The sequence below is a fragment of the Grammomys surdaster genome, unplaced genomic scaffold, assembly GCF_004785775.1.
Source record: "Grammomys surdaster isolate TR1022 unplaced genomic scaffold, NIH_TR_1.0 166, whole genome shotgun sequence".
In the NCBI taxonomy this organism is placed as follows: Eukaryota; Metazoa; Chordata; class Mammalia; order Rodentia; family Muridae; genus Grammomys; species Grammomys surdaster.
The window spans coordinates 14,710,486-14,737,595 of record NW_021604614.1 but is presented as its reverse complement, the minus strand read 5'-3'; the positions used below and the strand labels follow the sequence as shown (position 1 = coordinate 14,737,595).

Sequence of the window (27,110 nt, the reverse complement as noted above, 5' to 3'; positions counted from 1 at the left end):
AAATAAAATAAAATAAAATAAAATAAAATAAAATAAAATAAAATAAAGCCTTTAATCCCAGCATGGGAGAGGCAGAGGCAGGTGGATCTCTGGGAGTTCAAGGTCAGCCAGGTCTACAGAATACATTCTAGGACAGTCAGGGCTACACAGAGAAACTCTGACTTGAGAATAGATAGAAAGATAGGTAGGTAAGTAGATAGATAGATAGATAGATAAACAGATAATAAAAAGACCAAAAATAAAAGGTAATTTTCAACTTATTATACCTACACAGGATTCGGGCAGATATGTGACTAAAATCCCACTTCCTGGGACTGCTAGCAGGCAGCAGTAAAAGCGGAACTCAGAGCATCCAGCACGTCCGTCCCCTCACACTTACCACATCAAACTGTTTCCGGTCCAGGGGCAAAAAGCTTTTCCCATCGGAAAGGAGAAAGTTATTGGTCAGGACTGCAGTCTGGAGGCCCTCTGCTCTGATCTGAGCGATGGCCTGTGTCATCACAGGGAACTGCCTTGCCACTTGCTCACTGGTCAGCAGAGAGAAAAAGGAGCTCACAGGCACAGAAGTCTTTGCCTGTGAACAGGAGAGGAGACAGGAGAATTAGTGTGGACCCTCATGGCCCATAGGCTAAATCGACTCCCAGCCTCCTACTGCTGCCTGGATGTGAGTGAGAGCCCAGGGCCTGAGGCCCATGATGTTAGAGTCCACACTGCTATTTTGAGAGGGGTTCTCAGGATACTGAGCAGATGAGCCCCTAATGCCCGGGGTCAAGTGATCCTCAGCCTCCATAGTAACCAGGACAACAGGTAAACACCACCTTCCCTGGGTATAGGGCAGTCTTTAAAACCTCATTTAGGGCCAAGCAGTGGTGGTGCACACCTTTAATTCCAGAGGTTTGGGAGGCAGAGGCAGGTGGATTTCTGAGTTCAAGGCCAGCCTGGTCTACAGAGAGAGTTCTAGGACAGCCAGGGCTACACAGAGAAACTTTGTTTTAAAAATAAATAAATAAATAAATAAATAAATAAATAAATAACATTTACTTAAGTGTGGGTGTGGCAGCGGCATCTTACACTCGTGAAGGTCAGAGGTCAGGCCCTCCCTCCATCATTTAGATTCTGAAAGGTGAACTTAGGCTGTCAGGCTTGGCAGCAAGTACCTCAACTGGTTGAGCCATCTTGCTAGCCCCACTGCAGAAATTTTAAGCATATTAATTTAGCAGCATAAAAGATACTTTTGCCAGCGTCCCCCACCAGACCTTCCTTCCATGGACGTTATTACTGTGTTTAAATTGTATTTCAGTGGAGCTTTGAAGGTTACACGAGTCACTGTACACGCAAAGCTTAAATAGTGCACAATGCGGAGAAAATATGTATTGATTTAATAAGCTTTGGCTCCAAACCGTTAGGCTGATGGCTCCGGTTTCAGTGTCTGGTGTAGCTTACGGTAAATAGCGAGAGTTATTTATCCATGCACGAACCCAATGCTGAACGCCTAGGCATAGAAGGAGGAACTTAAAAACAAAGACAGGGTCTGAGGTTTTCATTTCAGCTTCTTTAAATCGATGCTATGGCTGAATGAGGGCAAACTTGAGACCAAGAGAAAACCAGGAGAACGCTAGACATGGCGGCACTCGACTGTAACCCAAGCACCTCGGAGGCGGATGCTGGAGGCAGCCGCTCGAGGTCATCTTGGGCTACAGGGTGAGCACAAGGCTGCTGTGGGCTACAAACCTATCTCGACACCCCTCCCCTGATCAAAGAGAAAGGGGGGAAAAAAAGCAGGGAAAGGAACATCGGTCACTCACGATCTCGGAGCACAGTGTCCCGAATTCTCCCAAGAAGCCCTCGGTTGTCATCTCTCCTTTCATGAACCTCATCCAGGGCCCACTGTCGCCACCTCTGATCAAAGCCTTCAGTATAGTTCCAGAAGGGACATGATTCTGCACCTCCCATCCTGTAGGACACAACACACACGGGATAAGGAAGACCATCACACGGCTGGGGTTTGCGGAGCTTGGGAGTGACAGCTCCAGGTCCTGTGGCAGCACTGTGGTGGCTACGTGTGCTCCAGGGAAGTCTGGATTCTCACTCTGAGGAGAGACAAACACAGACGGGGAACAGGGCTACTGACAGTCCAGTCTCACCCTCACTTGAGTTGCCCTCAGAGGTCAGAAGAGGACACCAGCTCCCCTGAAGCTGGAGTTACAGGGGGTTGAGAGCCAAGGGGCAGGGAACTAAACTTGGGTTCTCTGCAGAAGCAGTAGGCGAGCTTAACCATCAGTGTTTCTCCAGCCTGGAACTTCTGTTTTGAAGCACTTTTTCTGAGAAAGTGGAGCCTGTGTCTTGGGACTACTTGGCAGTATGGAAAGGCATAGAGAGAAGCAGTCCAGTTCCCCAGAACAGCCACTGTCAAGGCCAAGTACACACATAGAGGACATCAAGGCCTTAAAAGCAAAGCTTCCTCAGCCTCCAAGCGCTCTGAAGGGTACGGCGTTTCTGCTTGCCCCAGAGCTGGCAAGCATGGAAGGAACTGGCACCCTCATGTACGGTTCTTGGATATAAAAAAGGACAGCCTCTGTGGAAAGCAAAATTTGGCAGTTTCTGTCAAAAAATCTTCAGCGTGTGTTTGATGTGACAACTTCACTTCCAGGAACTTCTTCCAGATACTTTTACAAAGGAAGTGAAGGTTACAAACAAGACTGAGTGTGTATAACTGCATGTAAAGAAAAGGTTTGAAAGGTAAATCTGTATGTAGAGGGCTTGTTGTGTCAGTTATGATTATGGCTCAGGAGCCCCATCCGTCTCCCTGGGTTCTGGGATTTTGTTTCTTCAGCACTAGGACTGACCCCAAAAGGCAAGCGTCCTACCAGAAGCACACCCCCACCTTACACCTTACTGGAACGTAGCCACACCTATATTCTCACAACAATGACAAAGGTGATGACTCAGAAACCTATCTGTGGCAGAGATGATGCAGCTCATAAAACTGACATGGTCCTCAGAGGAAAAGCGTGCTAGACCTTAGAGGAAACTTACACCTCCTGACATGAACGCGTAGGGAAGGCCAGCGGGGATGGGGGTGGGGAGGTGCAGTGACAGAGGGGAGAACTCCAGTGGAGTCCTTGCTTAGCATACACAAGGCCTGCTCAGATCCTACCACCATGAAGAAGAACAGTTGCCAGAATCATTTACCAGGTCACACAAAGAAGACAGAGAGCGGTCTGGATAGGATGTCCACATACTCACGCCCATACACTCACACACATACAGAGGCATTCCTCCGTAGGAATGCCACCCATCCCCTCTAAGACAGGCACTTTCAATAACTGGAGCTCACTCATAGGTCTAAGTGGCTGATCGTCCAGCCCCCCAGGGATCCTTGGGCCTCCACCAACCAGTGTGGGGCTTATGAGCACAGGCCACCTTGTTCAGCCTTCTAACATGGATCCTGTTCCAGCACAGCTCCTCGTGCTTCTGAGACAAGCACTTTCCTACTGAGCTCTCTCCCTGGCCGTGCATCCACTTTCTTCTAGCCTTGAGTGGTCCATAAATGAGGTTGGCACACCTGGGCCTGGGACCCAGGTTCACCCGGACCACACTACATAGCCCAGGCTGCCTTTGAACGCTCAGTGATCCTCCTGCCTCAGATGCCCATGTATTCGAATTATAGATTCGAAGCACCCCATCTGCCTAGAAAAGATTTTCTCAACTAAGACTCCAAAGTCTAAAACTATGAAGAAAGAAACAGATGGCCCCAACGATGGTACTTTAAAAATGCAAATTTCGGTATAGATCATTTCTCAAAAGAAAAGATAAAGAAGCATCAGAAGTATTATAAATAAAATCAAAGGATGGGGGCTGGAGAGATGGCTTGGTAGTTAGGAGTGTTTACTGCTCTTGAATGGACCCAACGTCAGCTTCTGCAGGCACCTGCACACCATAAACTCAGGCAGGTGCACACAAATGCACATAAAGAAAAATAATGAATAAATCTCCAAAGCCATCAAAGATACTTAATCTACCTGACAAAAAGCTCTTGAGCAATTCAACAAGAAACACGAGGGACTCAGAGAAAAAGAAATCTAAGTGACCTACAGACATATAGAAAGAGGCAACCGGAGACCACGAAACATCAGATCTAGACAGTGCTGGGCATAGTGGTACACACTGGTCACTTAGCAGGACTAGGTGGACTGTGCCCTGAGCCACAGCCCTAGCTGGGATTTGCTTCTTTTTTCACTCAGGCTTGCATGAGATAGTTAATTTCTAAGGCTTAGGAATGATAAACCAGGGACTTGTGTTGGGTTAGTGGGTTTTGTTTTGTTTTGTCAATTTGACCCAAGCTACAATCATGTGAGAAGGCAGAACATCACTTGAGAAAAATCCCTCCGGCAGACTGTTCTGTAGGCAAGTATGTGGGGACATTTCTCAGCCAGTGATTGCTGGGGAGAGCCTGGTCTGTGTGAGTGGTGCCATTTGTGGGGTGGGCAAGCCATGGGGAGGGAGCAAGCCAACAAGCAACAGTCCTCCATGGCCTCTGCTTCTGTTCCTGCCCTTCTGTTCAGGTTCCTGCCTTGAACTTCTGCCCTGAGTTCCCTCCATGACAGACTCTGGATACGGTGTGGAACTCCATAGAGATATTTCCTCCCAAGCTGCCATTGGTCATGGTGTTTATCATGGCAACAGGTAGGGGCAAGGACAGGACAGCAAATACAGAGCTTCTTTCTGTACACAGGAACCCAGGTATGTGGTACACAGCTGGGAGGAGGCTGTGTGACCTTTGGGTCCTCCCAGTCTCCTCTCCTCCCCCACTGTCTTCTTGTAGTGCTGAGAATAGACCAAGGGCCTTGTGGGTACTAGACAAGCCTATGCCACTGAGCTACATTCCAGCCCCAATACTGTATTTCCTGGGCCTCGTTGGCCAGCCTGTGCCAAAGCTAGCCACTTTTATATGGCCTGTGAGTCAGAATGGCTTTACCTTCTGAGGAAGTTGAAAACTAACCCAACTGTCTGTCTATACTTTCCCACTCCACTTAGCCTCTAAAAGTTACAAAGAGTAGGGAGCTTACCCGCAGCCACTGTCCCTGGAGAAGGCACGAGAACTCCGCCCATGTCAAAAATGACTGCTCTGTAGCTTCGGCCTTTAGAATGTGTCCATCGGAGGACTCCCTGATTCCTGCCCAGGGGATGTTTCAGGGCAGTGGTCCTCCATGCCCAGTGGAGGGAGGAAGGCTGGAAAAGCCTCCTTACACACATGGTGAGATGGAGGCTGTGTGGGAAGAAGGTTCAGAGAGGCTTGAGACACAGCTTCTGTCCAGGGTTAGGGTTAAGTTAGGGTTAGGGTCAGGATCAGCCTCAGGGTCAGGGTTAGGGTATCCCTGAGCTTGGTGCCACACACAGCTCTCAGCTGATTCCCCAGGAATGCTCAAGCCCCACCCACAGCTGGCATCAATGACTGTTCACCCAGGGGCCTTTGCCCCTCCACTGTTATAACCATGGAAAAGGGGTTTGAGCCCTGAATTTCCTCAATCCCAAATCAGCTGCTTCGGCCCTGCCTGTGCTTCCTCCTGAGAACTCCATCTCTGGCCGCCTTCTCTCTGTACAGACTTCTCTTAAGAGACCCCGAGGGGCCGGGGTGGTGGCGCACGCCTTTAATCCCAGCACTTGGGAGGCAGAGGCAGGCAGATTTCTGAGTTCGAGGCCAGCCTGGTCTACAGAGTGAGTTCCAGGACAGCCAGGGCTACACAGAGAAACTCTGTCTTGAAAAACAAAAACAAAAACAAAAAATCACAGAACAAACAAAAAAAAAAGAGACCCTGAGGGTTCCCTCCTCTTCTTTCCACCTTCCTCCCTCATTGGCCAGAGGAACCCTTTAAAGCCGAAGATGTGACCACATCTTAACTCCATATTATTCCATGGGTTTGGTTTTTGTTGTTGTTGCTGTTTTGGTTTTGTTGTTGTTGTTGTTTGTTTGTTTTTTGGTTTTTTTGGAACATGTTTTGTCCATGTAGCCTTGGCTGTCTTAGAACTCATTCTATAGACAAAGCTGGCCTTGAACTCAGAGACCACCCTGCTTCTGCCTCTGAAGGGCTAGGATTAAAGTCCTCTACCAGCAGCCTGCCTTAACCCCATTTCAAACCTTCATTGGAAACAGCATGTAGTAGTCCAGCTACAGTAGATACTAAGGCAAGATTGTTAAGTTCTGAGCTAGCCTGGGCAACTTAAAGAAACTGTGTGTTAGTAACTGTTTTCATTGCTGTGACCCGTTCCCTGACAAAGTGGCACAATGGAAAGATTTGTTTTGGGGCACATTTCAGAGAGCTTAATCTGTGGTTGTGCACGCAGCTCCATGCACTTGGCCAGAACATCACAACAGAAAAGATGTTTGTACTTCATAGCCAAGCAGGGAGCAGAGAGAGGGAACATAGGAAATCGCCAGGGCAAGAAACTGGGACACACACCAGTGACTTGTTTCCTCTAGCTGGGCCCCACCTCCCAGGATTCACCAGCTCCCAACAAAGATATCTCATTACAAATCTGTCATGGGATCACTCCACTGACTGGGTCCAAAGCCCTCAGAGGAAACTGTCTCTGCATCCCTTCAAGAGGCCTGGTTTCCTAGCTTTGGAGGCCTTCTTAATCAAGTATGAGAAATTAGGCTTTTATTGGGGCTTGCAGGTCCACACCTATAACCTCAGCACTGGGAAGACAGAGGCAGGGGAATCTCTGTGTCTCCAGAGCAGCCAGGGCTATATAGGGAGACTCTATCTCACACACACAAACAAACCCGGAATAGACACAAAAACTCACAAGCAAACAAAACCAAGACCTAAACAAAGGAATCTTTCTTCTCTTTTTCTCTTTTATTCAGATGGGCCTTACTCTGCTGTCCAAGCTGGCCTCAAGTGTTTGGGTCCAGGCAATCCTCCTGCCTTAGTTCTCCCTAGTTAGCTAGTATGGCAGGCACATATGGACTGCTGTACTCAGCTAACAAAAGATTAAATGGTAAATCTTGAAAATGGCACGATGTACTTAGACATCAAAATTTGGCTGAATTTGGTAGTTAAAAAAAAAAAATAACAAACCTCCCAAACCCCAAACTTCAAGGCTGATGACTCTTTCAATTTTACTTCTTTCTATGGGAGGCCAAAGTCTATAAGGGACAACACACTGACGTGGAGGCAGAGATTATCGGCTTATGCTACCACCTCTGGGTTGTGGATCCCTGGCGAATCGGACTCTGGCCTTTGTGCACACTTGGCAAGCACTCTGTCTCCCTTCTCTCCAGGCCTTGGCACCTGCCGTGCCGGCAGGCCAGAGCCTGCTTCATCTGGCTGGTGAATGTCCACTCAGTTTTATACCTCAGCCTTGATTTCTTCCCCAGGGGCAGCCTTGAATGGCAGGCTAGCCCGGGCTAGCCAGCAAGAAAAGGCAGAGAGGGATATAGGGAAGGAAGAGCTAGGGACACACTTGAGTGGTGGACAGCCATGGAAGAGCTGTGACAGCTTGTCCATTCCTGGTTAACAATGCTAGTTTCCTGGAACTGGCATCTTCTATGCCACAAAGTGACTTTGTTTTCTTCTTGTCAATCAGAATGAGGTTAGACTAATGCCTCGATCACATTCCATCAACGTCCACAGGTGTACAGTTTTATATTACAGAGATAGTGTAGTAAAGACCTCAGTGGTCTGGACTGACTGGTTCCCAAATCTGACTCTTCTAACCACTGAGAGTGAGGTCCTGGGTACATTACCTTCTGAGCCTCAGGTTCCTCCTCTGTAAAATGGGGACAATTACAGTACCTATTGCAAGGGGGGTGAGGGTCACCACTGCCTAAGGTAAAGAATGTCAAGCTATCAAATTAGCGTGTGGTACGCCATTTAAGGTTATCTAACACTTGAGTTGGTTGTGTGCCTCAGCAGATGGCATGTGCTTAGCATGCTGAAGGCGCTAGGTCAACCTCAGTGCCATAAACTAATGTCTGACACACGGTCAGATGGTCTACACTGTGTGGGTGGCTTTCATGTAAGCCCATTATTCTCCACGGGGGTGGGCATCACTTGGGCCACAGAAGGGGACATTTGGTGATATCTGGGCATATTTTTTGGTAGTCACTTCCAGCTGACAATACTACTGATGTCTATAATTCACAGACATATATGCATGCACCCCGAAAGAGTTATCAGGACGTGAAATGTGAGCAGAAGCTGGGAAACCCTGGCATTAAAGGGGTATGAGACGTATTACATAGGAAATAACACAAGCACCTCTATGTATCGTGGGTTCCTGTTACAGTACAATTTGTATACACATCCTCTCCTGAACCTCTTACACTCTTGCATCCTGTCATGTTTTTCCTCCATACATGCACAGATTTTACCTGGCTTTCTCTTTCTTTCCTGTCTGTGTGTCTCTGTGTGTGTATACTAGACACTGAACACAGACCCTATACCCCAAGCATTCTACCTCGGAAGTACATTCCCTGTTGTGTGTGCTCACTATAACACCTGCACAGAGGACAATTCTTGAGTTAGTTCTATCCTGCCACCTTGTGAGGCACAAAGTCTTCAGCAGAAGCCCGTAACCCTAGTACTGGAAGAGGCAGGAGGGTCAGAAGTTCAAGGACACCTGTTTCCAATATACAGAGAACACAGCTTTTCTTTTCTCCAATATATAGAGTTCGAGCTATCTTGGGCTACACCAAACCTTGTCTCAAAACAGCCTCAACAATGGCCAGACGGTGGTGGGCAGGCCTGTATCTTACAACTCTGGAGGCAGAGGCAGGAAGATCTCTGAGTTCAAGGCCAGCCGGTCTACAGAATGAGTTCCAGGACAGTCAGGCGTACATGGAGAAACTCTGATTCGGAAAAACAACAACAGCAGCAGCAACAACAAAAACAAGCCAAAACAAAACCAATCAATCACAACGAAATAACAAAACCAAATTTAACCTTGACCTATAGGCTTTCCAGCGTATCCCTGTCTCTACACAGCGTTTCATTTCACAGAACCCTGTGGTTAAGCAACAAGTAGCTCAGGATCGCACGAGTACCGAAGGTTGTCCTGTCTGGGGCTGTTTTCTGTGTCTGCAAAATCGTCATCTGCAGTGTTCGGCTCTCAGTGGAATACCTGTGAAGCCTGTGAAGCCCTGGCGCTCCTAACCAGCCCATCGCCATACCTGCATAAAGTTACAACCCCGAGGTCGAAAACCCAGGAACCCTCAGAGTCTCTGCGAACCCTCAGAGTCTCGGTGAACCCTGCGGGGAAACTAGGCGTGACAAACGGAGGGAGAGGTCAAACGTCAAAAATAAGCCAGAACGCTCTGCACGGACTGCGCACGCTCCTCGGACACTGTCGCGTCCAGATGGTCAGCCAAGGTGCAGAAGAGGCTGCCGAAAGCGCATGCGCGCCCGCGGCCTCGCCCCTTCCCGCCGGCGCGTGCGCGTGCGCGACCCTGCGGGTCAGGGACGGCGGCCGAGAGGCGGAAGTGTAGGTTGTTGTGGCTCGGCCGGCTGCGCGAGAGGGGCTGCCGCTGCTGAGGCGGCGGCCGCGGCTCTGAGGCGGTGGCGGCGCTGCCGACCGCGGGCCGCTCGGCCTCTGGGCTCGGCCCGCAGTCTTCCCTCAGCTCACCGGGGCCCACGTCGACCAGCGCCTGTCCTATGAGTGTGTCACTGGTGGTCATCCGACTGGAGCTCGCGGGTCACTCGCCGGTCCCCGCCGACTTCGACTTCAGCGCCGCCGGTGAGTCCGCGTCCTCGCGCAGGGCCGGCGGGTCGGCAGCCCTCGCTCCACCCGCCCCCGGGCTTGCCAGGTTCTTCGGCTCGACGCCGCCTTCGCTGCGAGAAAGCGCGGCCTGGGGCGGGGGTGGGGTGGGGAGGGATGCTCTGCGCTTTTCCCAAACTGGGAGACAGGCCAGTGGTTCAACGATTTGCCCAAAGTTAGATAGAGTGGCTGGAAACACGGGTTCTAAATCAGCCGGTCCCAAGAATCTGACGTCGTCACCACCAGCCACAGACTTCCTTAGTGGGCCATGCAGCGTCGGCTCTCCCTTGATCGTCACAACATTACCTGATAACATTGAGACTCCCGAGGTGAAGGCAGGAGGACCGGCAACCACAAGACGGTCTGGAAACCTGTCTAAACAAACAGACAGAGAGAAAAGGTGTGTGTAGGAGGGCAGTTGCTTGATGTCTGTCAGAGTTTTGTCGTGCCCTGAATCAGACTTGGTCTCGAATTTGTGCCATACAGATTAAATGTCCTAAGTTGATAGAAAAGAGAAACAGGAACACTTAACTTAGGTTGGAGAGCTGGGCTGGTGCTTGTTCTCGGAAGAATGGCATCACTGGCCACGCTGTGAGTCCAGCCTTTAGAACTGCAGAAGAACAGTGAGTTGTGGTCTTTCTTGTCCTTTTGGACTCAAATGACTGATGTCTTTCAAGGTTACAAGCGGCTTTCAAGAGCTCAAAGTGACCCCTAGATCTGAAAGTCAGCTAAGTTGGCACTAGACACAAACAGGTAACTTCATACAGGCCCAGTCATGGAGACATTTATGCGGCAGAGCCCAGGGTGAGAGTTCCTACTGTGTGCCGGGCTGGACAAGCCTGGGGTCTGCCTCAGAGCTTACTCATGAGTAGAACTCCTAGAGGGACCGAGACAGGCACTGGAAAAGGACCATGGGCACGGTGAAGCACAGTAGAGGAGGAGGAGGAAACCTACTGATTGGAGTGCCGAGAAGTGAGAGTAATGTGGCCTGTCGTAAGGTATTAATCTTTCATGTGTTCTTCAGCTGGAGAGATGTCCAATGAGGAGATCAAAAAGAAGACATTGGCTTCAGCTGCGGCCTGCCTAGAAGGGAAGTCGCCAGGGGAGAAAGCAGCAGTCATACACCAGCACCTCGGCCGTCGGGAAATGACCGATGTGATCATTGAGACCATGAAGGCCAGCACAGGTATGCCCTCAGGAAGCCTGGCTGTGCCCTTGCACTCTGAGCCCCTGGCTGTGTATTTTCTCTGTGGTTGATGAGCCAATGAGGCTCACCTCTGGTGTGTTTATTCATGAGGATGACTTGTTATTGAAATTTTAATCTTTGTGCATTCACCTCCTGAGTGGTGGGATTACGTGTATACACCAGTACATCCAGTTTGTGTGCCGATGGGCACAGCCCCAGGGCTTCATGCATGTAAGGCTAGCACTCCCCCACCTGAGCCGGAGGGCCAGCGTGTATATTTCTTTGTAAGCACCTGTGTTCTTTATGTGATTTTTGAAGCATATTTCATTGTCTTTTTTTTTCTCCTAAATTAGTAATAAATTTGGATGCAGAAGTGCATGCCTTTAGTCCCACCTACTCAGGAGGCAAAGGCAAAAGGGTTATTTAAACCCTCGAGTTTGGAAACAGGTAACCTAAGACCCTGTTTTAAAAAGAGTCGTAATCCGGGAAAAACTAGATGGATTGTGGCCAGGTGGGTTCTTCACTCTGGTGGCAGTGCTCGTCACCACTAAGTCGGCTCCCGTGGAGGAGTACATCCGGGTAAGCCTGCTGCAGGCTCCCTGCCCTACTGGCCTGCACAGCTGAGGAAGTGGATGCTTTCTGCATCTCCCTCCTAGGTGTGGTCAGAACTGGAAGGTTCAGTTTTCAGAGAGCCCTGACTGTCACTCTGAGGAGCAGGCGCCTGCTTGTGTTGGGGTGCTGATGGAGGGAGGGGGAGCTTCTGTTGGGGTTTGAAAGGTTTTTTTATTAAATTATTTATTTACATTCCAAATGTTGCCCCCCCCCCAAGCCCCCAGTGTTCAGAGATTTTTACAAGGGTACGAGGATATGCTTTTAGCTAAAGAGAGCTTTAAATGTTGTTGGGATATTCCCCGACCCAACAGTTGAACAGTACGGTCTGTTGGTTTTTGTGACAGGGTCTCTTACATCTGCAGCTCTCCTGCTCCAGCCTCCTGGTGTTGGGTTTACAGGCAGGAGCCATCACACCCAGCGTGAACATGGTTCTTAACGCGATACAGTACAGTTGCTCTGTCACAGCTCCCCGTGCCACGTGAGAGTCTAACTCTCCTAGGCTCCTTAAGCTAATTTCCCGTTGTTGGTGATCTGCTCATTTTCACTTTTGTAAGATGAGTTGCAAGACACAACAGAAGAAAAGAAGCCCTCAGCAGCCCCCGTCTCTGCACAGAGAAGTAGAGAGCAGAGAGAGTCTGTGAACACAGCCCCAGAGTCTCCATCCAAACAGCTCCCAGACCAGATCTCCTTCTTCAGCGGCAACCCTTCCGTTGAAATCGTCCACGGCATCATGCACCTGTACAAGACAAAGTAAGCACAGCTCTCTTCCTTCTGACTGCTCTGATCCTGCTTGAGGAGGGAGAACACTGTGTGTGTCTGGGACGAGGTCAGGCTAAGGCTTTGACAACCACTGCCCTGGGTACTGTGGACTACACAGTTGTGAGTGCCGTGTGTTTGACAGTGTAGACTGGGCCAAAGCTTTCCTCACTCAAAATGAATGTGTACATGCCCATATGAAAAGCTTGGGAAATGCTCTCTTAAGCAGTAGGCATGGGGATTGAAAACACAAGGAGCCAAAGCACCTGTGCTCTCGTCTTTACCATAACTGCACCAAACCACAGCAGTCACCTGGCGTTAATTGAAGTGCCTGATTTCATGGCTTAGGCTTGACAAGGGCTCACTGATAACCTTGGCTGGTTTGGAATTCGTAGAGATCTGCCTGTAAAGGTGTCCACCTCTAGGCCTGGCTTTTACAATTTTTTCCCCTATTAAAAAAACAAAAACACACACAAAAACAACTTTCTTTTGGAAGCCCAAGGAAAGGAAGCACTTGGACAGATAACCCACCGGCTGGATCTTCAGTTCTCTGGATACGATAATTGGTTTATGTCTCAACAACTCTCTTTGCCCTAACTTGTCTGGATGCCCCTCCAGGGAACTGGGAAACAGCCAGCCATCAGGTAGCCATTTTGGATCCCAGCTGTCACGTCTGTTTTCGTATGTTAAAGACAAATGCCACTGTAGAAGGCTTCTCTCCCTCCCTCGCAGCCGTTCAGATCGAGAGAACTTTTTCTACTCTTCAGTCCTATTGTCAGAAATTAGGATTGTCCAATAGATCTGTGCTCACTCTTCTCTGGAGCTCTTAAGAGAACGTCACAGTAGCACTGTGCCTCCTAGTTACTCAACAATAGATTACTATTCAAAAATTAAAGAGACTGAAACATGGGGCTGGAGACATGGCTCAGAGGTTAAGAGCAGTGGCTGGTCTTACAGAGGACCTGGGTTCAGTTTCCAGCACCCACAAGGTGGCTGACAACCATCTTTAACTCTAGTTCCGTGGGGTCCATGCCTTCTCCTAAGCCACCAGGCCTGCATGTGGTGCACAGACAAACGTGTAGGCAAACACTCATAAAAATAAATATTTTTTGAAAAGAGAATAAAACACTGAGTCTGATAGTATAAATTAACAAGTGTTTAAATCATAATTGAAAGTTCTGGAGAGGTGCTGTGTGAGGTGAAGACAACCAAAATACGTTGTGTGAAATACTCAAAGAGCTAATCAAATACCTTTTTTTAAGATTGAAAACTCAGCTGTGGGTAATGTAGAATGTTTAGGGCTTCCCTTAAAGTGCACTGCAAACTCATGGAAAAGGATTCGGGTACTCATGAGTGTGTGTTTTCAAGTTAACTCACCAGTTATTGAGTTGATTTGTGAAATATTAGCCGTTTTATTTTTCCTATTTTCTCGGACAAAAGAGTTGTTTGGTTATCGTTCTCCAGACTTTTCAAGATGGTCTCATTGTCTTCCTCTTAGTAAGATGACCTCCCTGAAAGAAGACGTGCGGCGCAGTGCCATGCTGTGTGTCCTCACGGTCCCTGCCACCATGACCAGTCATGACCTTATGAAGTTTGTTGCCCCATTCAACGATGTAATTGAGCAAATGAAAATCATCCGGGACTCTACTCCAAATCAGTACATGGTGCTGATCAAGTTCAGTGCACAGGTAAAGCTAAGACGCTCGACAGCTCTCTGCGGAGGACGTGCTGGGGAGACTGTGTGCCAGCGTGTGTGGTTTATGTCTCAGGTTCAGAAATGGCATCTAGGGTGGAGTCGGTGTGTTGTGACCCCCTGGCTATTAGGGTGTTAGAAATACTATTACATTGGCTTGTTTTTAAGATTTATTTATTTTATGTGTATGAATACACTGTCGCTGTCTTCAGACGCACCAGAAGAGGGCATCAGATCCCATTACATATGGTTGTGAGCCATCATGTGGTTGCTGTGAATTGAACTCATCCAGTCCTTATTTTATTTTACTTTACTTTACTTCATTTTATTTTATTTTATTTTATTTTATTTTAAATAAGGTCTTACTGTCTAGCCCTGGCTGGCCTGTTACTTGCTTTGAAGACAGGCTAGCTTGGAATTCACAGAGATATGTCTGCCTTTGTCTCCCAAGTGTTGGAACTACCATACCCAACAAAAGAAACCCAAGATGACTAAACCAGCCATGAGTAGAACCTGGAATCCTCTGATCTTTATTAGAGTTATTACCCATTGTTCCACTAGCCTACACTTCCATAATTTAAAAGACATTTTTTTAATTCTTATTATCTTGGTTCTGAAGATTGGTCCTAATACCTTTCACACGCTCTGCCACTGATGGCACCCCCACCCTCTTTTTATCTTTTTAACTTTGAGACAGGGTCTCACTAAGTTGCCCATGCTGCCCTTGTCTTACGCTGTACCTCAGGTGTACACTGAACTGGTGATCTCATCCTGTCTCCCACGTAGCTTGATGATAGACCGGTGCCACCATACCTCACTCATGATCTCTAGGCATCAGACCGGGTGTGAAATCCAGCTTGTGTTTTCTTATCGAGTGGGAATTAGCCCGAGGGACACCAGAGCCCAGAGGGTGGTTGTCTAGCTGTGTCCCCAGCACACAAGCGCCATACTAAACTGTGAAGTTAGCTTCTGTGGGGCTGCCCTGAAGTCCCTTCCTTCTTTAAAAAGGAAGATTTTTTTTTAGTAAAACAACAGAGATGTTCTTAGACCTGAAAGTGCTTGTGCAGTTTGGAATTAGGAAGGCTTTGTCATTGCCTCTCTTCCTTGTACTGCTGTAAGCATGCTAGTTCTTAAAAGCATGTGTGTTTGGGTATGAACATAAACATGAGGTGAGTTTTACCACTACTTGTGTCACTGAGGGGATGTCCCAGCCTTGGGTTTATGCAAGCTTTTTTTTATATCCTGTGATATTTGTCCATTGACATTTGACTATGTTAGCGAGGTGGTAGTGGCACGAGTCTTTGATCCCACCACTACAAAAGGCTGGCGATACCTGAGTTTGAGGCTACACTGGTCTACAGAATGAGTTCCAGAACAACCATGGCTAAACAGAGCTCTGATTTGTGGAAAATTAACTTCTCTCAGCTCCTTGGTCAACCGTTTCCTCCAGATAAACTGTCCCATCCTGCTAGTTTACAAATGGGTGTTTGACAGATAATTTGTTCTTACCACTCTAAAGGGTTACTAAGGTTTGTGGGAAAAGAAAACTCATGACACAGGCTTCCTTGTTCAGGAATACAGGGTGGACAGCCGTGGTAGGTGTTCGGTAATATACGTTTATGTGTGTGAGCATGTGTGTGTGGTCAGCGAGGACAGCATGCAGGAATCGGCTCTCTACTTCATTTAGGTTACAGGGATTGGGTTCACACTGCTAGGCTTGGGACAAGTGACTTTTCCCTCTGAGCCATCTCACTGGTCCCCATATACAACTTTTACAAATTACATGTCATTTATTTATTTTGTATGAGCATGTATGTTTGGTCACGTGTGGAGATCAGAAGACAACTTTCAGGAGTTGGTTTTCTTGTTCAACCACGTGAGTGTCGGACTGTGAGGCTCAGTAGCTGGCGCCTTCACTTGCTGAACCATCCCACATAATCTTTTTTTACGGCAGTGGTTTACTATGTAGTTCTGGCTGGATTGGAATTAACCACATCTACCAGGCTGGCCTCAAAGGCACAGAGATCTGCTCGACTCTGCCTCCAAAGCATTTGGCTTAAAGATACATACTACCACATCTCCATATATAATATTTAAAGACTTTCTTTTATTTCCGACAAGGTCTCATCTGCGGTTTATGATACCCTGGACTTTCCTATTTATCCCAGGCTAGCCTTGAACTCCCAAGACATATTCTTGACCTCAGTCTCTTGACTTGGGATTATAGGCATGAATGTAAATGTCAAATTTGGGCTTATTACGTTCTTAGACATTTTCCAGCTTAGTTCTGTGCCTTTTCCTTCATGGTGCTTGTTAATCACAGTTGTAAAGTACTTCTGTTCCTAGTGACTTATAAACAATGACTGTCCCCTCACTCACTTCTGTGTCCCAGTCTTAGCTATGAAATGTGGCCTTTTCCTTCTTGGTTATTAATGTCTAGTAGTGTAACTAATCACTAACCTCTCTGCAGCCAGTTCCCTCACCTTTGAAACAAAGAATACGTAATGTTCATGCTTCCAGAGGACACTCACCAAGTGTCTGGCTAGCAGGCAGGACTGTGAGGCAAAAGTTACTGTCACAGGCCCTGTGATGGTATCACTATTTGTACTACCTGGAACTACCAAGTCTAACCATTTAGAGAGCCAGTGGCCGGGCTCTGAAGCACCTCAGAAGACCTCCTCTCAGTCAAGGGTGAGGTATATTTTCGACCTTAATGTCAACTTCTGAATCTGGGTCTACAGGAGAGTTGAACACCTTGGCTTTTGTGTTTTTACTTTTTTTAGGATTTACTTTATGGGGCATGACAACACTTCCTTAACCCAGTACTCAGCAAGCAAAGGCAGAGGAATCTCCATTGGGTCTGAGGCTAGCCCTATCTATTTAGTGAGGGCCAGGACAGCTGGGGCTCTCAAAAACAAAACAAACATGTTTTTATTTTACATGTATATGTGTTTTGCTTGCATGCATGTCTGTGTACCATTTGTGTGCAGTGTCCATGGAGGCCAGAAGAGGGGTCGACATTCGTCTGGAACATGGATTGCAAATAGTTGTGAGCCATGCGTTGTTGAACCAAACCTGGGTCCTCAGAAAGAGCAGCCAGTGCTATTCACTACCAAGCCATCTTTCCAGCTCTAAAAACCATTTTTAATATTCCTAATGGTAGGATACTTTGTAAAGTCAAACTGACAACTGTGTGCTCTTGTCTTTTGTTTAGTTTTGTTCTTTTAAGACAGGGTTTTTCCGTGTAACAGTCCTGGCTGTCCTGGAATTTACTATGTAGATCAGGCTGGCCCCAAAGTCACAGAGATCCTCCTGCATCTGCCTCCCAAATCAAGTGCTAAGATTAAAGGCACGCACCACCACCGATAGAAGACACAGAGAAGTCTTGTCTTGAAAAACCAAAAGATAAGTAAGTAAAAATAGAAGAAACAGGGCTGGAGAGATGGCTCAGTGGTTAAGAGCACCGACTGCACTTCCAGAGGTCCTGAGTTCAAATCCCAGCAACCACATGGTGGCTCACAACCATCTGTAATGGGATCTGATGCCCTCTTCTGGTGTGTCTGATCACAGCAACTGTGTACTCACATTCATAAAATAAATAAATCTTAAAAAAAAAAAAAAAAAAATAGAAGAAACTGTTGAAGCTTAGAGTTGACAAGATGACTGACTCACTTCTATCAAGCCCAGTGCTTGAGGTAGATTCCTCAGGAGTCACACGGTGCAGGGAGACCGCACCAGTTCCACAGAACTTTGACCTCCACACAAATTAGTTTCATTGAAAATGCAGGTGAGTGGCCACACCTATAATTCTATAATGTGGCCTGAAGATTGGAAGGTTAGGAGTTTAAGTCAGCCTGGGCTACAGAGTAATCCCACTCCACAAAAAAGGAGGGCATATCCAAGTGTGTGGCCATCCAAGCCTTCAATCCAGAGGAGCTGGATTCTGGAAGGCGCTTCAAGTCGTTTTCATAGATGGTGTGGAGTGTCTGCCGCATGTACTCATTGTGTGCTACAACAGTTAGGGTCTGAATGTTTTCCCTGGACTCTGGTACATGTCCTAGTCAGAACTGGATGTCAGCGTTAGTTTGTGTCCTGTGCAGTGTGTACTAAGCCTCCACACAGGCAGATGGGAACAGAAAGCCACTGTCTACCTGTGCAGCTGCTCTGCCTGTGCCAGCAGCCATTTCTAACTCTACTTCCCAGTTTCATTCTGTCTCCTCCTCTCCTCTTCCCTCTCTCCCCATCTTCCTCCCTCTCTCCCCATCTTCCTCCCTGTCTTCTTGCCTCTCTCTCCTCTCCCTCTTCCTTCCTCCTTGCTAAGTACAGTTCTACCTCTAAACTCTCATTCCCTGTCTATCTGTTATTTTGATGGAAACAAGGTCTCAGGTCCAGAGATGTAGTTCTGTTGGTGAATTCTCACCTAGCATAGAAGCGAGGCTAGCCCCAACCAGGACACCCTGGGTGGAATTCCTCACACTGCCTAAACCAGACATAGTGCATCCCAGTTCTAGGGAATTGGAGTCTGGAGGACCCGGAATTCAAGGTCATCCTTGGCTACATAGAAAGCTTGAGGCTAGCCTAGTCTACATAAGACCCATCTCAGAAGCAAACAAGGGGAGCAGAGAGGTGCTCAGCGGTTAGAGCATTTCCTGCTCTTGCAGAGTCCCAGGTTTGGTTCCCAGCACTCAGGATGAACAGCTCACAGCTGGTTGTTACTTCACGACCAGGAATCTAATGCTCTCCTCTGGCTTCTGCAGGTGCTGTTCACATATTGTATAGAGTATACTCAAGTACACACTTGTGGACATACATTATAAATCAAATCTTTAAAGTCGGAAGCACGCCCTCACCTCCTAAGCCCAGCTGATCTGTGTGACCAAAGCTAGCCTTGAGCTTATGGTGTCCTTCCCGTCTCCCCTGAGTGCTCCACACACACGCCCCTCTGCACCTGCCATCGTCTTCAGGACTGAGGAAGGGCAGGTGGACTGGAGCTTCCTTCTTGCCTTCTGCCTGCTTCTGCCTTTTCCTTGCTCTTCATGACCTAGCCAAGAAAGGAATGATGGCCGCTACACCCTCAACTTGCCCACTTGGTGACAGTTCAGTCATTTACAACTGTACCCCACTTTCTGACACTTTGACCCGTGGAACATAATATATTAATGCCCATTGGATATTAGTTCACCTGATTGTGGTAGGAAAGGGTTACCGCAGTTGGTCACGCTGGCACACACCTGTAATGCTAACACTTGGGAGGTGGAGGCAGGAAGATCCAGAGATAAAGGCAGCTCAGTAGTGAAGTGCACTGGCTGCTCTTGCAGAAGGCCCAGGTTAGGCCCCCAGGACCGACATTGGACTATTCACCAACACTTAGAACTCCAGCTCCAGGGTTCTAACTCCCTCTTCTGGCCTTGATAGGCACACACACATACAAATGACAATTAGCCTTTTTAAAAGATTGGCTCAGAACAGGGTATAGTTGCGAATGCATTTAATTCCAGTCCATGGTAAGTACAGGCAGGCAGATCTCTGAGTTGTAGGCCATCATGGTCTACATAGCAAGTTCAAGGTCAGTCAAGGGTATATAGTGAAACTTGTCTCAAGGCAATAAAAATTATTATGTGTGCGGTAGCTCACATCTGGAGTCTCAGAACTTTGGCTCAGCTATAAGCTGTCCTCAGTGAGCTTGACATAAGCCTGGTCTACATAGTGAGTTCAGGGCAGCTAGGGTCATGAGATCCTGCCTCCGTTATGTAAATAAATTTGAGAGAAAAGAAAGAAAAGGTGAAAGCATAAAGAAGGAACATTTAGAGTCCAGGTTTCAACACCTGTATATAACTTCCTCCTCATCTTCATGTCCTGGATAGGTGTCCTGTGTGCCGGTACTGTCAAACGCCAGAGCCAGTGGAAGAAAACAAGTGTTTTGAGTGTGGTGTCCAGGAAGTAAGTAACTGGGGAAGAGGGATAATGAGCGGCTCTATTGGTCTGGGATTCTCTTCTTCTGCCCAGTGCATCTTAGTTTCTTGTGACACTAATTCTTTTTTGTCTGTAGTCAGGTGTGTGAGTACACAGATTCTTCATGCTTTTATTTGCTACTGTTTTTTTTTTTTTTAAAGACTGAGATACTCACCAGTCAGTCACTTGTTAGCCTATACTTCGAACTCTGCAAAAGCCAGAGGTGGGAAATGGTTGACCACTAAGGACCCTGGAAGGTTGGGTCCGGAACTGTCTTATTCAGAAGCCTGTGGAGGAAGCTCCTGAGTCTTCTTTCTAAGCTATATGGGCCAGGTCATGTGCCTCCCCTCCCCAATCACCAATTCAGCTCTGCTCTCTTGGCAGAACCTCTGGATCTGTTTAATATGTGGCCACATAGGATGTGGGCGGTACGTAAGTCGACACGCTTACAAGCACTTTGAGGAGACCCAGCACACGTATGCCATGCAGCTCACCAACCATCGTGTCTGGGACTATGCCGGAGGTGAGTGTGCGGCCCTTTCCTGATTTGGATTCTTTCCTATGGAAACTTCTCACAGCTGCAATGGCAAACTCAGAGGGTGCCATACTTTGGGATGACCTGAATCAAGAATTATAGAGACAGTTTAGATGTTTGTTCTTGCCCACTCTCACTCTCTAATGGTCAAATGACTCATTTTTAAAGAACATCTTACATCAGTTCATTTAGATTTCTTTTTTCCTTTTTTTTTTTTTTTTTTTCGTTTTTGGAGACAGGGTTTCTCTGTGTAGCCCTGGCTGTCCTGGAACTCACTCTGTAGACCAGGCTGGCCTCAAACTCAGAAATCCGCCTGCCTCTGCCTCCCAAGTGCTGGGATTAAAGGCGTGCGCCACCACTGCCTGGCAGTTCTAGGACAGCCAGGGCTACACAGAGAAACCCTGTCTTGAAAAAGCACAGAGAACCTTTCATTCCTAAGAAGCTGCCTCTGGCTAACTTCTCCTTTCTTTAGATAATTATGTCCATCGGCTGGTTGCAAGCAAGACAGATGGAAAGATCGTTCAGTACGAGTGTGAGGGCGACACCTGCCAGGAAGAGAAGATAGATGCCTTACAGTTAGAGGTGAGATGCTCTGAGGTGTCACTTAGCAACTGCTATTGCTCTGTGTTTCCATTTTCCCGAGAAAGGTGCTTTGACCTTTTCATGTTGTCATCTGCCCTATGTCATTGCTGGGAAGAATTTCTAAAATGCTTCTTTTCTGAAAGTCTAAGCTGGGCTTGAGAGATGGCTCAGTGGTTAAGAGCACTGACTGCACTTCCAGAGGTCCTGAGTTCAAATCCCAGCAACCACATGGTGGCTCACAACCATCTGTAATATCTGTAATGAGATCTGATGCCCTCTTCTGGTGTGTCTGGAGACAGCTACAGTGTATTCATATATAATAAATAAATAAATCTTTAGAGAAAAGAAAGTGTAAGCTTCCCTGAACCTTACTACTGTTTTACTGTGATGTTCCTGGTTGTCTTAAGTTCAGGCTCATTTGTTGAGGTGATTAAGGTCATCTTCCTCAGCAGCAATAAAGCCGAAAGGTAGCATATTCCTGCAGATGGCTCCACAGAAGCTGGAAATGGGATAGAGCAATTAGAATGGACCCAGCAGCACCTGTCTTCCCTAGCCATTCATGCAGAGCTGTGTGTTTAATGTACATGCTTTGTTAGTTGGGGCTCAGTTATTTAAAGGCATTTGGGGTTTATATATTTGAAGAACCACCACATTTAGCACACTGGGATTTTCTTCTGAGAAGTGAAGCCTGCCTGTTGCAGATGGCTGTGTGTGCAGGGCAGTCCTGTGCTGCCACTTGTTTGCTTGGTGATGGTTTGTTGTCTTTTGTGGACCTGGTTTGCTTTAGTTTTAAGACAGAGTCTTATCAAGTAGTTCCAGATTGACCTCAAACTCATGATCCTCCTGTCTCCACTTCCCTGGTGATGAAAGGACAGGAGCGTGCTTGCATGCCCACACAAAATTCTGTGTTAATGAGAGGGAAGACTCAGACTGAGTCCTGTTTTATGTGAATTAAAAAAAAAAAAAAAAAGTTTAACCAGGAAAACTAACCCAAACCTCTGTCTTTCAGAGGGAATGGACTTTGGAAATGAGTCCATTTGTAGACTCTTTGAGATTTTTTTGTTTTTAATTTACTATGTATGAGTTTACCTGCATGTGTACATGCTTGGTGCCTGAGGAGGCCAGAAGTGGGCCTTGGACCCCCTGGAACTGGGGGAACTGGAGGTATAGATAGCTGTGAGCCACACGTGTGTGCTAGGGATTGAACCTGGGTTCTCTATAAGAGTAGCCTGTATATTTTTCCACTGAGCCATCTCTCCAGCTCCTCATTTGTAGACTTCATAGCTCTGATAGATTCAGAAAGTGGCCTTCAGAACAGCTTGTACTCTGAATAAATTACTATATTGGCAGAAAAAAACAAACCCTTGACATTCTTTAGAATAAGTATCTCTTCCATATGAATGCTGACTAAGGGTGCCGTACACATTTTAGATACTCAAAAATTAGTTTATCAGGATAGAATTGTATATACCTTAGTGGTAAGAAACCTATCCAGCTTTTACCAGCACTGGTTGTTCTGGAACTCACTGGCCTTGAACTTGAGATATGCGTGTTTCCCACATGCTAGGAGTAAAGACCTATGGATGCCCCAACACACCTGACCTTGCCCACAAGTCTTCACACCCACAGCCCCATCTCGCCGTGTGCACACCTAGCATCTTTGTTGTCCTCTAGATAAAGAGGCCCTGTGGCTGGTCCAGCTTTCTCCAAGTGCAGGTGTCTGTTCATGTCTCATGTCTGTCAACAGCCTCTGAATCTCATCTACTCCCAGAAGTCCTAGCCGCCCTACTGGAGCCGTTGGCCACACAGTACTGTGGGTTCATGTCGGCATGGAGCGTGGAGACCCAGAGAAAACATGCAGCCCTCCCTCATCTCCAGATCTCACAGTCTAGTCAGGGGGGTTGGAGGGTAAACCTTCAGATAAGTGTTACTGTAGTTAGCAGTGGAGTGCAGAGGGGACATTTCCCCAGGGTGCTGACATGGGGGAGTTAGACTGTTCTGTGTGGGGAGGGGGTGCTGAATATGGGACCAAGAGTCTCATGTATGCTAAGCTCACACTTGACCACTAAGCTATACCTGTAGCCCGAATTTTACATAAATTCAAAACCTCCATTCTTAAAATTGTTTGGGCCAGAATGAATTTGCATAAATGTGGATTCACACTAAAGAGGTAGAGGTAGGAAGTTCAGGAGCTCAGGTCTTTCCTGGACGTTTGAGGCCAGTCTGGCCCCTAAGAGACCCTTTATCAAAACCATAAACATGTTAGAGACATAGCTCAGTCAGTTGTTTGCCATGCCAGCATGAGAACCTGAGTTCAGTTCCCAGAACCTAAACTTTAAAAAACTAGAAGTAGTGGTACAAGTTTGTAATCCCAACCCTGAAGAGCTGGACGTGGATGCTTGGGACCCATTGGCCTGCCAACCTAACCTACTGGGTGACTTCTAGGCCAGAGAGACCCCGTCTCAAAACTAAAGTAGACAGTACCAAGGAATGACATCTGAGGCTGGTTCTGCCATCCCCCCACTTACACGCCTGAATAGAATACATGGCCTGGAGAGATGGCTCAGTGTGAGCACATGACTGCTCTTCTCTGAGGACCTGAGTTCGATTCCCAGCACCCACATCAGGTGGCTTAGAACTGTTTGTAAGCCCAGCTCTATAGCAGTCTGACATTCTGACTGCTGTGGTCACCTGCATTCATGTGCCTGTGCCCTCCATACGTACAGTTAACATCACCATCATCAAAAGATACATACAGAGCATTTTAAAGACAAAGATAAGTTTGCTTTCCCAGCTAGATTGCGAGTTCTACTCTGTACCTCTGACCCAGTGCTTGTGGACTTTAGTTGAACCCAAGTGTAGCATACTTTCTGGTGAGCCTGACGTGGAAGTGCAGGCCTGAAGTCCCCAGTTGATAAAGTTGGGAGGTTGCCAGTGCTTCACTCACATGTAAGATGGCAGGGCAAGACCATGTCCCTCCCTCCCTCCCTCCCTCCCTCCCTCCCTCCCTCTCTCCCTCCCTCCCTCCCTCCCTCCCTTTCTTCTTCTCCTTATCCTCGTCCTCCTCCTCCTCCTCCTCCTCCTCTTGCCCCTCTCTCTCTCTCTCAGCCGTGTGTCTGTTCTCTCACGTCATGGGTTATTGTGGCTATGAGAGCACCACTGGCTGTGCAGGCCTCAGCTCTGGAAGGAAGGAGTTCTAGTTCTGGAAGCTGTCGGTGTTGCTGAGTGTCATAGTTGGTGATGGCTCTCCCCTCTCATTGTTCTGTTTCTAGTACTCATACTTGCTGACAAGCCAGCTGGAATCGCAGCGGATATACTGGGAAAACAAAATTGTGCGCATCGAGAAGGACACGGCTGAGGAGGTAAATGACTTCATGACTGAAGTGCTATACCAGGGCGGCTGCCAGGCGGAGAGGGCAGAATTCAGGGAAAGGGATGGTGAGGACCTTCCCTCTGATGGCTGGTGATCAATTGGGATCTTAAGGTGTAATGTCTCTCACCTCTTAGAGCGAGGGCTTTGTATAGTCCCAATAAGAATGTAAGAATGGGTAGGCCCGCACTCAGTGACGCCCAGCCTCTGCTGTCTCAGTGTACTCAGTCTAGGCTCCTCCTAGCACTACCCTAACCCCGCAGAAGTCTGTGTGAAGATTTTGCAGCATGGGTCAGCTGCTAGCATGTCAGCTTGGGAATAATGGCTTTGGGAGCTAGGTGTGCTTCTGCAGCTTTGTAAACTGAGGGAAATAAATTAGAAATGGTGGAGCTTCTGTGGTCTCCCTGGAGAATTACTGGTTCCGGGCTGCACTTACCAGATTTTAACTGATTCCCTTAAATGTGACATGCACGGTGGCCTATGCCTGTAACTCTGTATACTCTGGAGGCAGAGGCAAGAGGTTTGGTTTTTTGTTTTGTTTTGTTTTTTTGAGGTTGTTGGTTTTTTTTTTTTTTGAGACACGGTTTCTCTGTGTAGCCCTGGCTGTCCTAGAACTCACTCTGTAGACCAGGCTGGCCTCAAACTCAGAAATCCGCCTGCCTGTCTCCCAAGTGCTGGGATTAAAGGCGTGCGCCACCAACGCTCGGCAAGAGGGTTTTTTAATCCAGAAGTTTGAGGCCTCATAGTATTTTTTTAATTTTATTATTTGAAGATTTTATATTGTGTATATGAGTGTTTGACTATATGCCCATATGTGCAGTGTCTTTTGAAGCCAGAAGAGGGCATTAGTTCCCCTGGAGTGGGAGTTACAAGTGGCTGTGAGCTACAGTGGGTAGTAGGACCTAAACCAAGGTCCCTCCTACGAGGGGGACAGTGCTCTTAACCAGTGAACCATTTCCCATACCCCAAAGTAAGCTTTTTTGTTGGTTTGGCTTTAGATTTCAGCACATAGAATGTGATGTGATTTTGCAGAAACCTGTGCAGAAGACCCGAGTTCTGCATGCTTCATTTCCTATCTTATAGCATGTTCAAGGAACCTTGAGGGTTACAGAGAAGAGGTTACAGAGAGACCATGTGCACGTGTGTCTTGTGTGTGTCTAGTAGAGAAGAGGTTACAGAGAGGCCATGTGCGCGTGTGTCTTGTGTGTGTCTAGTAGCCGCTTCTCGTAGTAGTGAATGAAGTCTTTGCATTTTCTACCTGATCCAGCTAATAACTGAGTCCCCTCCTCCTGTTGGGACTGCAGGTGGGAGGTTCCGCTACAGCTCCTCACTAGCTCTTCCATGTCCATCAGCAGTTTCCTGGGCACACACCAGCTCCTGGTCCTTCTTAATCCTAAAGAAAACTGTTCTCTAGTTTCTCACAATTTTTGTTACTGTCACAATTCCATTGAAATGACTCAGCTCGCAGAGACAGGCAGATTTCTGAGTTCGAGGCCAGCCTGGTCTACAGAGTGAGTTCCAGGACAGCCAGAGTTACACAGAGAAACCCTGTCTCGAAAAACAAAACAAAACAAAACAAAAAATGGCTCAACTCTTAAGTTTGGTTTGCCCTGGTTATAGAGACAGTGGTAGGGGCAGTCCCAAGAACTGTATGAATCTGCCTGACCTCCATTTGCACTTTCAGATTAACAACATGAAGACCAAGTTTAAAGAGACCATCGAGAAGTGTGACAGCCTGGAGCTTAGACTCAGCGACCTCCTGAAGGAGAAGCAGTCTGTGGAGAGGAAGTAAGTATCTCTCGGTTCTTAGCAGTCATGCATGCCAGCAGGTTCTTCTACAGAAGCACCCTTGCTTCCCTGGGAACACCCCCACTTTCAGCATGTACATCATACAGGTTTTTGAGGGTCTGCTTATAGTTGGTGCAAAGTAACAGTGACTTCTCATTCATGTTGTTAGGGGCGAGCAAGATGGCTCAGCTGCCACGCCTGACAATCTGTGTGGAACCCAAACTCACATGATAAAAGGAAAGAGCTGACTTCCACACGTGCACCTTGGCACACGGGTACACATACACACAAATAAATATAAAAAACAAAGAAGGTCCAGTTGCTGTTCCACTTGAGATGGGTGCCGGGTGGAACACCAGACTCCCTGCAGTCCATGTACAGATGCCTTCCATTTCTGCCTGCAGCTTCTGAGCCATCTTGACTGAGAGCTGGCAGTGAGGAAAGACGTATTGTCTAAGGCAGTGTCACAGACTCCCCTTGGGAAGGATCTGTTAGCTAATGATGCTGAGCCTGGAGCAGAACGCCCATGAGCAGCGTGGCAAGAACACTGCTGCTGCCAGAGTGGGCAGGACGGGTGTCACTGCTGCCTGTTCTATCCTGCTATTCAGTGGCAGTGCATTTTCCCAGTGTGCACAGGGCCCAGGGTTGATCCCAAGCATTGAAGAGGGTAAGGTTCCCTCCCTTGTTTCAGTTATACTATAGGGGCAACAAGATTGTTTTTCTGAACATACAGTAAATAGATAGAGGTACTTCTGTTTGTCTGTCTGTCTGTCTGTCTAGGGTGGCCTCTGCCTTCTTAGTGCTGAGATGTAAGCTTTTTTTTTTTTTTTTGGTTTTTTGAGACAGGGTTTCTCTGTGTAGCCCTGGCTGTCCT

The 27,110-nt window shown here is 47.5% G+C and overlaps 2 protein-coding genes across 2 annotated transcripts in view; one reads left to right on the top strand and one right to left on the bottom strand.

Moving 5' to 3' along the window:
* The window catches only part of Acad10 (acyl-CoA dehydrogenase family member 10), a 39,269-nt gene extending 29,925 nt beyond the window's left edge, over positions 1 to 9,344 (bottom strand). Inside the window, exons 1-4 of the mRNA XM_028765894.1 lie at positions 9,179 to 9,344; positions 5,070 to 5,269; positions 1,806 to 1,954; positions 380 to 574 (exon numbers count right to left, since the gene is read on the bottom strand). Coding sequence (XP_028621727.1) covers positions 380 to 574; positions 1,806 to 1,954; positions 5,070 to 5,256 — 531 coding nt within the window. The 5' untranslated portion in view covers positions 5,257 to 5,269; positions 9,179 to 9,344. The remainder of the gene's footprint in view (positions 1 to 379; positions 575 to 1,805; positions 1,955 to 5,069; positions 5,270 to 9,178) is intronic.
* Positions 9,345 to 9,616: 272 nt separating this feature from the next.
* Positions 9,617 to 27,110, top strand: part of Brap (BRCA1 associated protein) — a 20,731-nt gene continuing 3,237 nt past the window's right edge. The window contains exons 1-9 of the mRNA XM_028765966.1: positions 9,617 to 9,741; positions 10,787 to 10,948; positions 12,115 to 12,310; positions 13,815 to 14,004; positions 19,857 to 19,949; positions 20,346 to 20,484; positions 20,969 to 21,078; positions 24,351 to 24,440; positions 26,133 to 26,236. Coding sequence (XP_028621799.1) covers positions 9,660 to 9,741; positions 10,787 to 10,948; positions 12,115 to 12,310; positions 13,815 to 14,004; positions 19,857 to 19,949; positions 20,346 to 20,484; positions 20,969 to 21,078; positions 24,351 to 24,440; positions 26,133 to 26,236 — 1,166 coding nt within the window. The 5' untranslated portion in view covers positions 9,617 to 9,659. The remainder of the gene's footprint in view (positions 9,742 to 10,786; positions 10,949 to 12,114; positions 12,311 to 13,814; positions 14,005 to 19,856; positions 19,950 to 20,345; positions 20,485 to 20,968; positions 21,079 to 24,350; positions 24,441 to 26,132; positions 26,237 to 27,110) is intronic.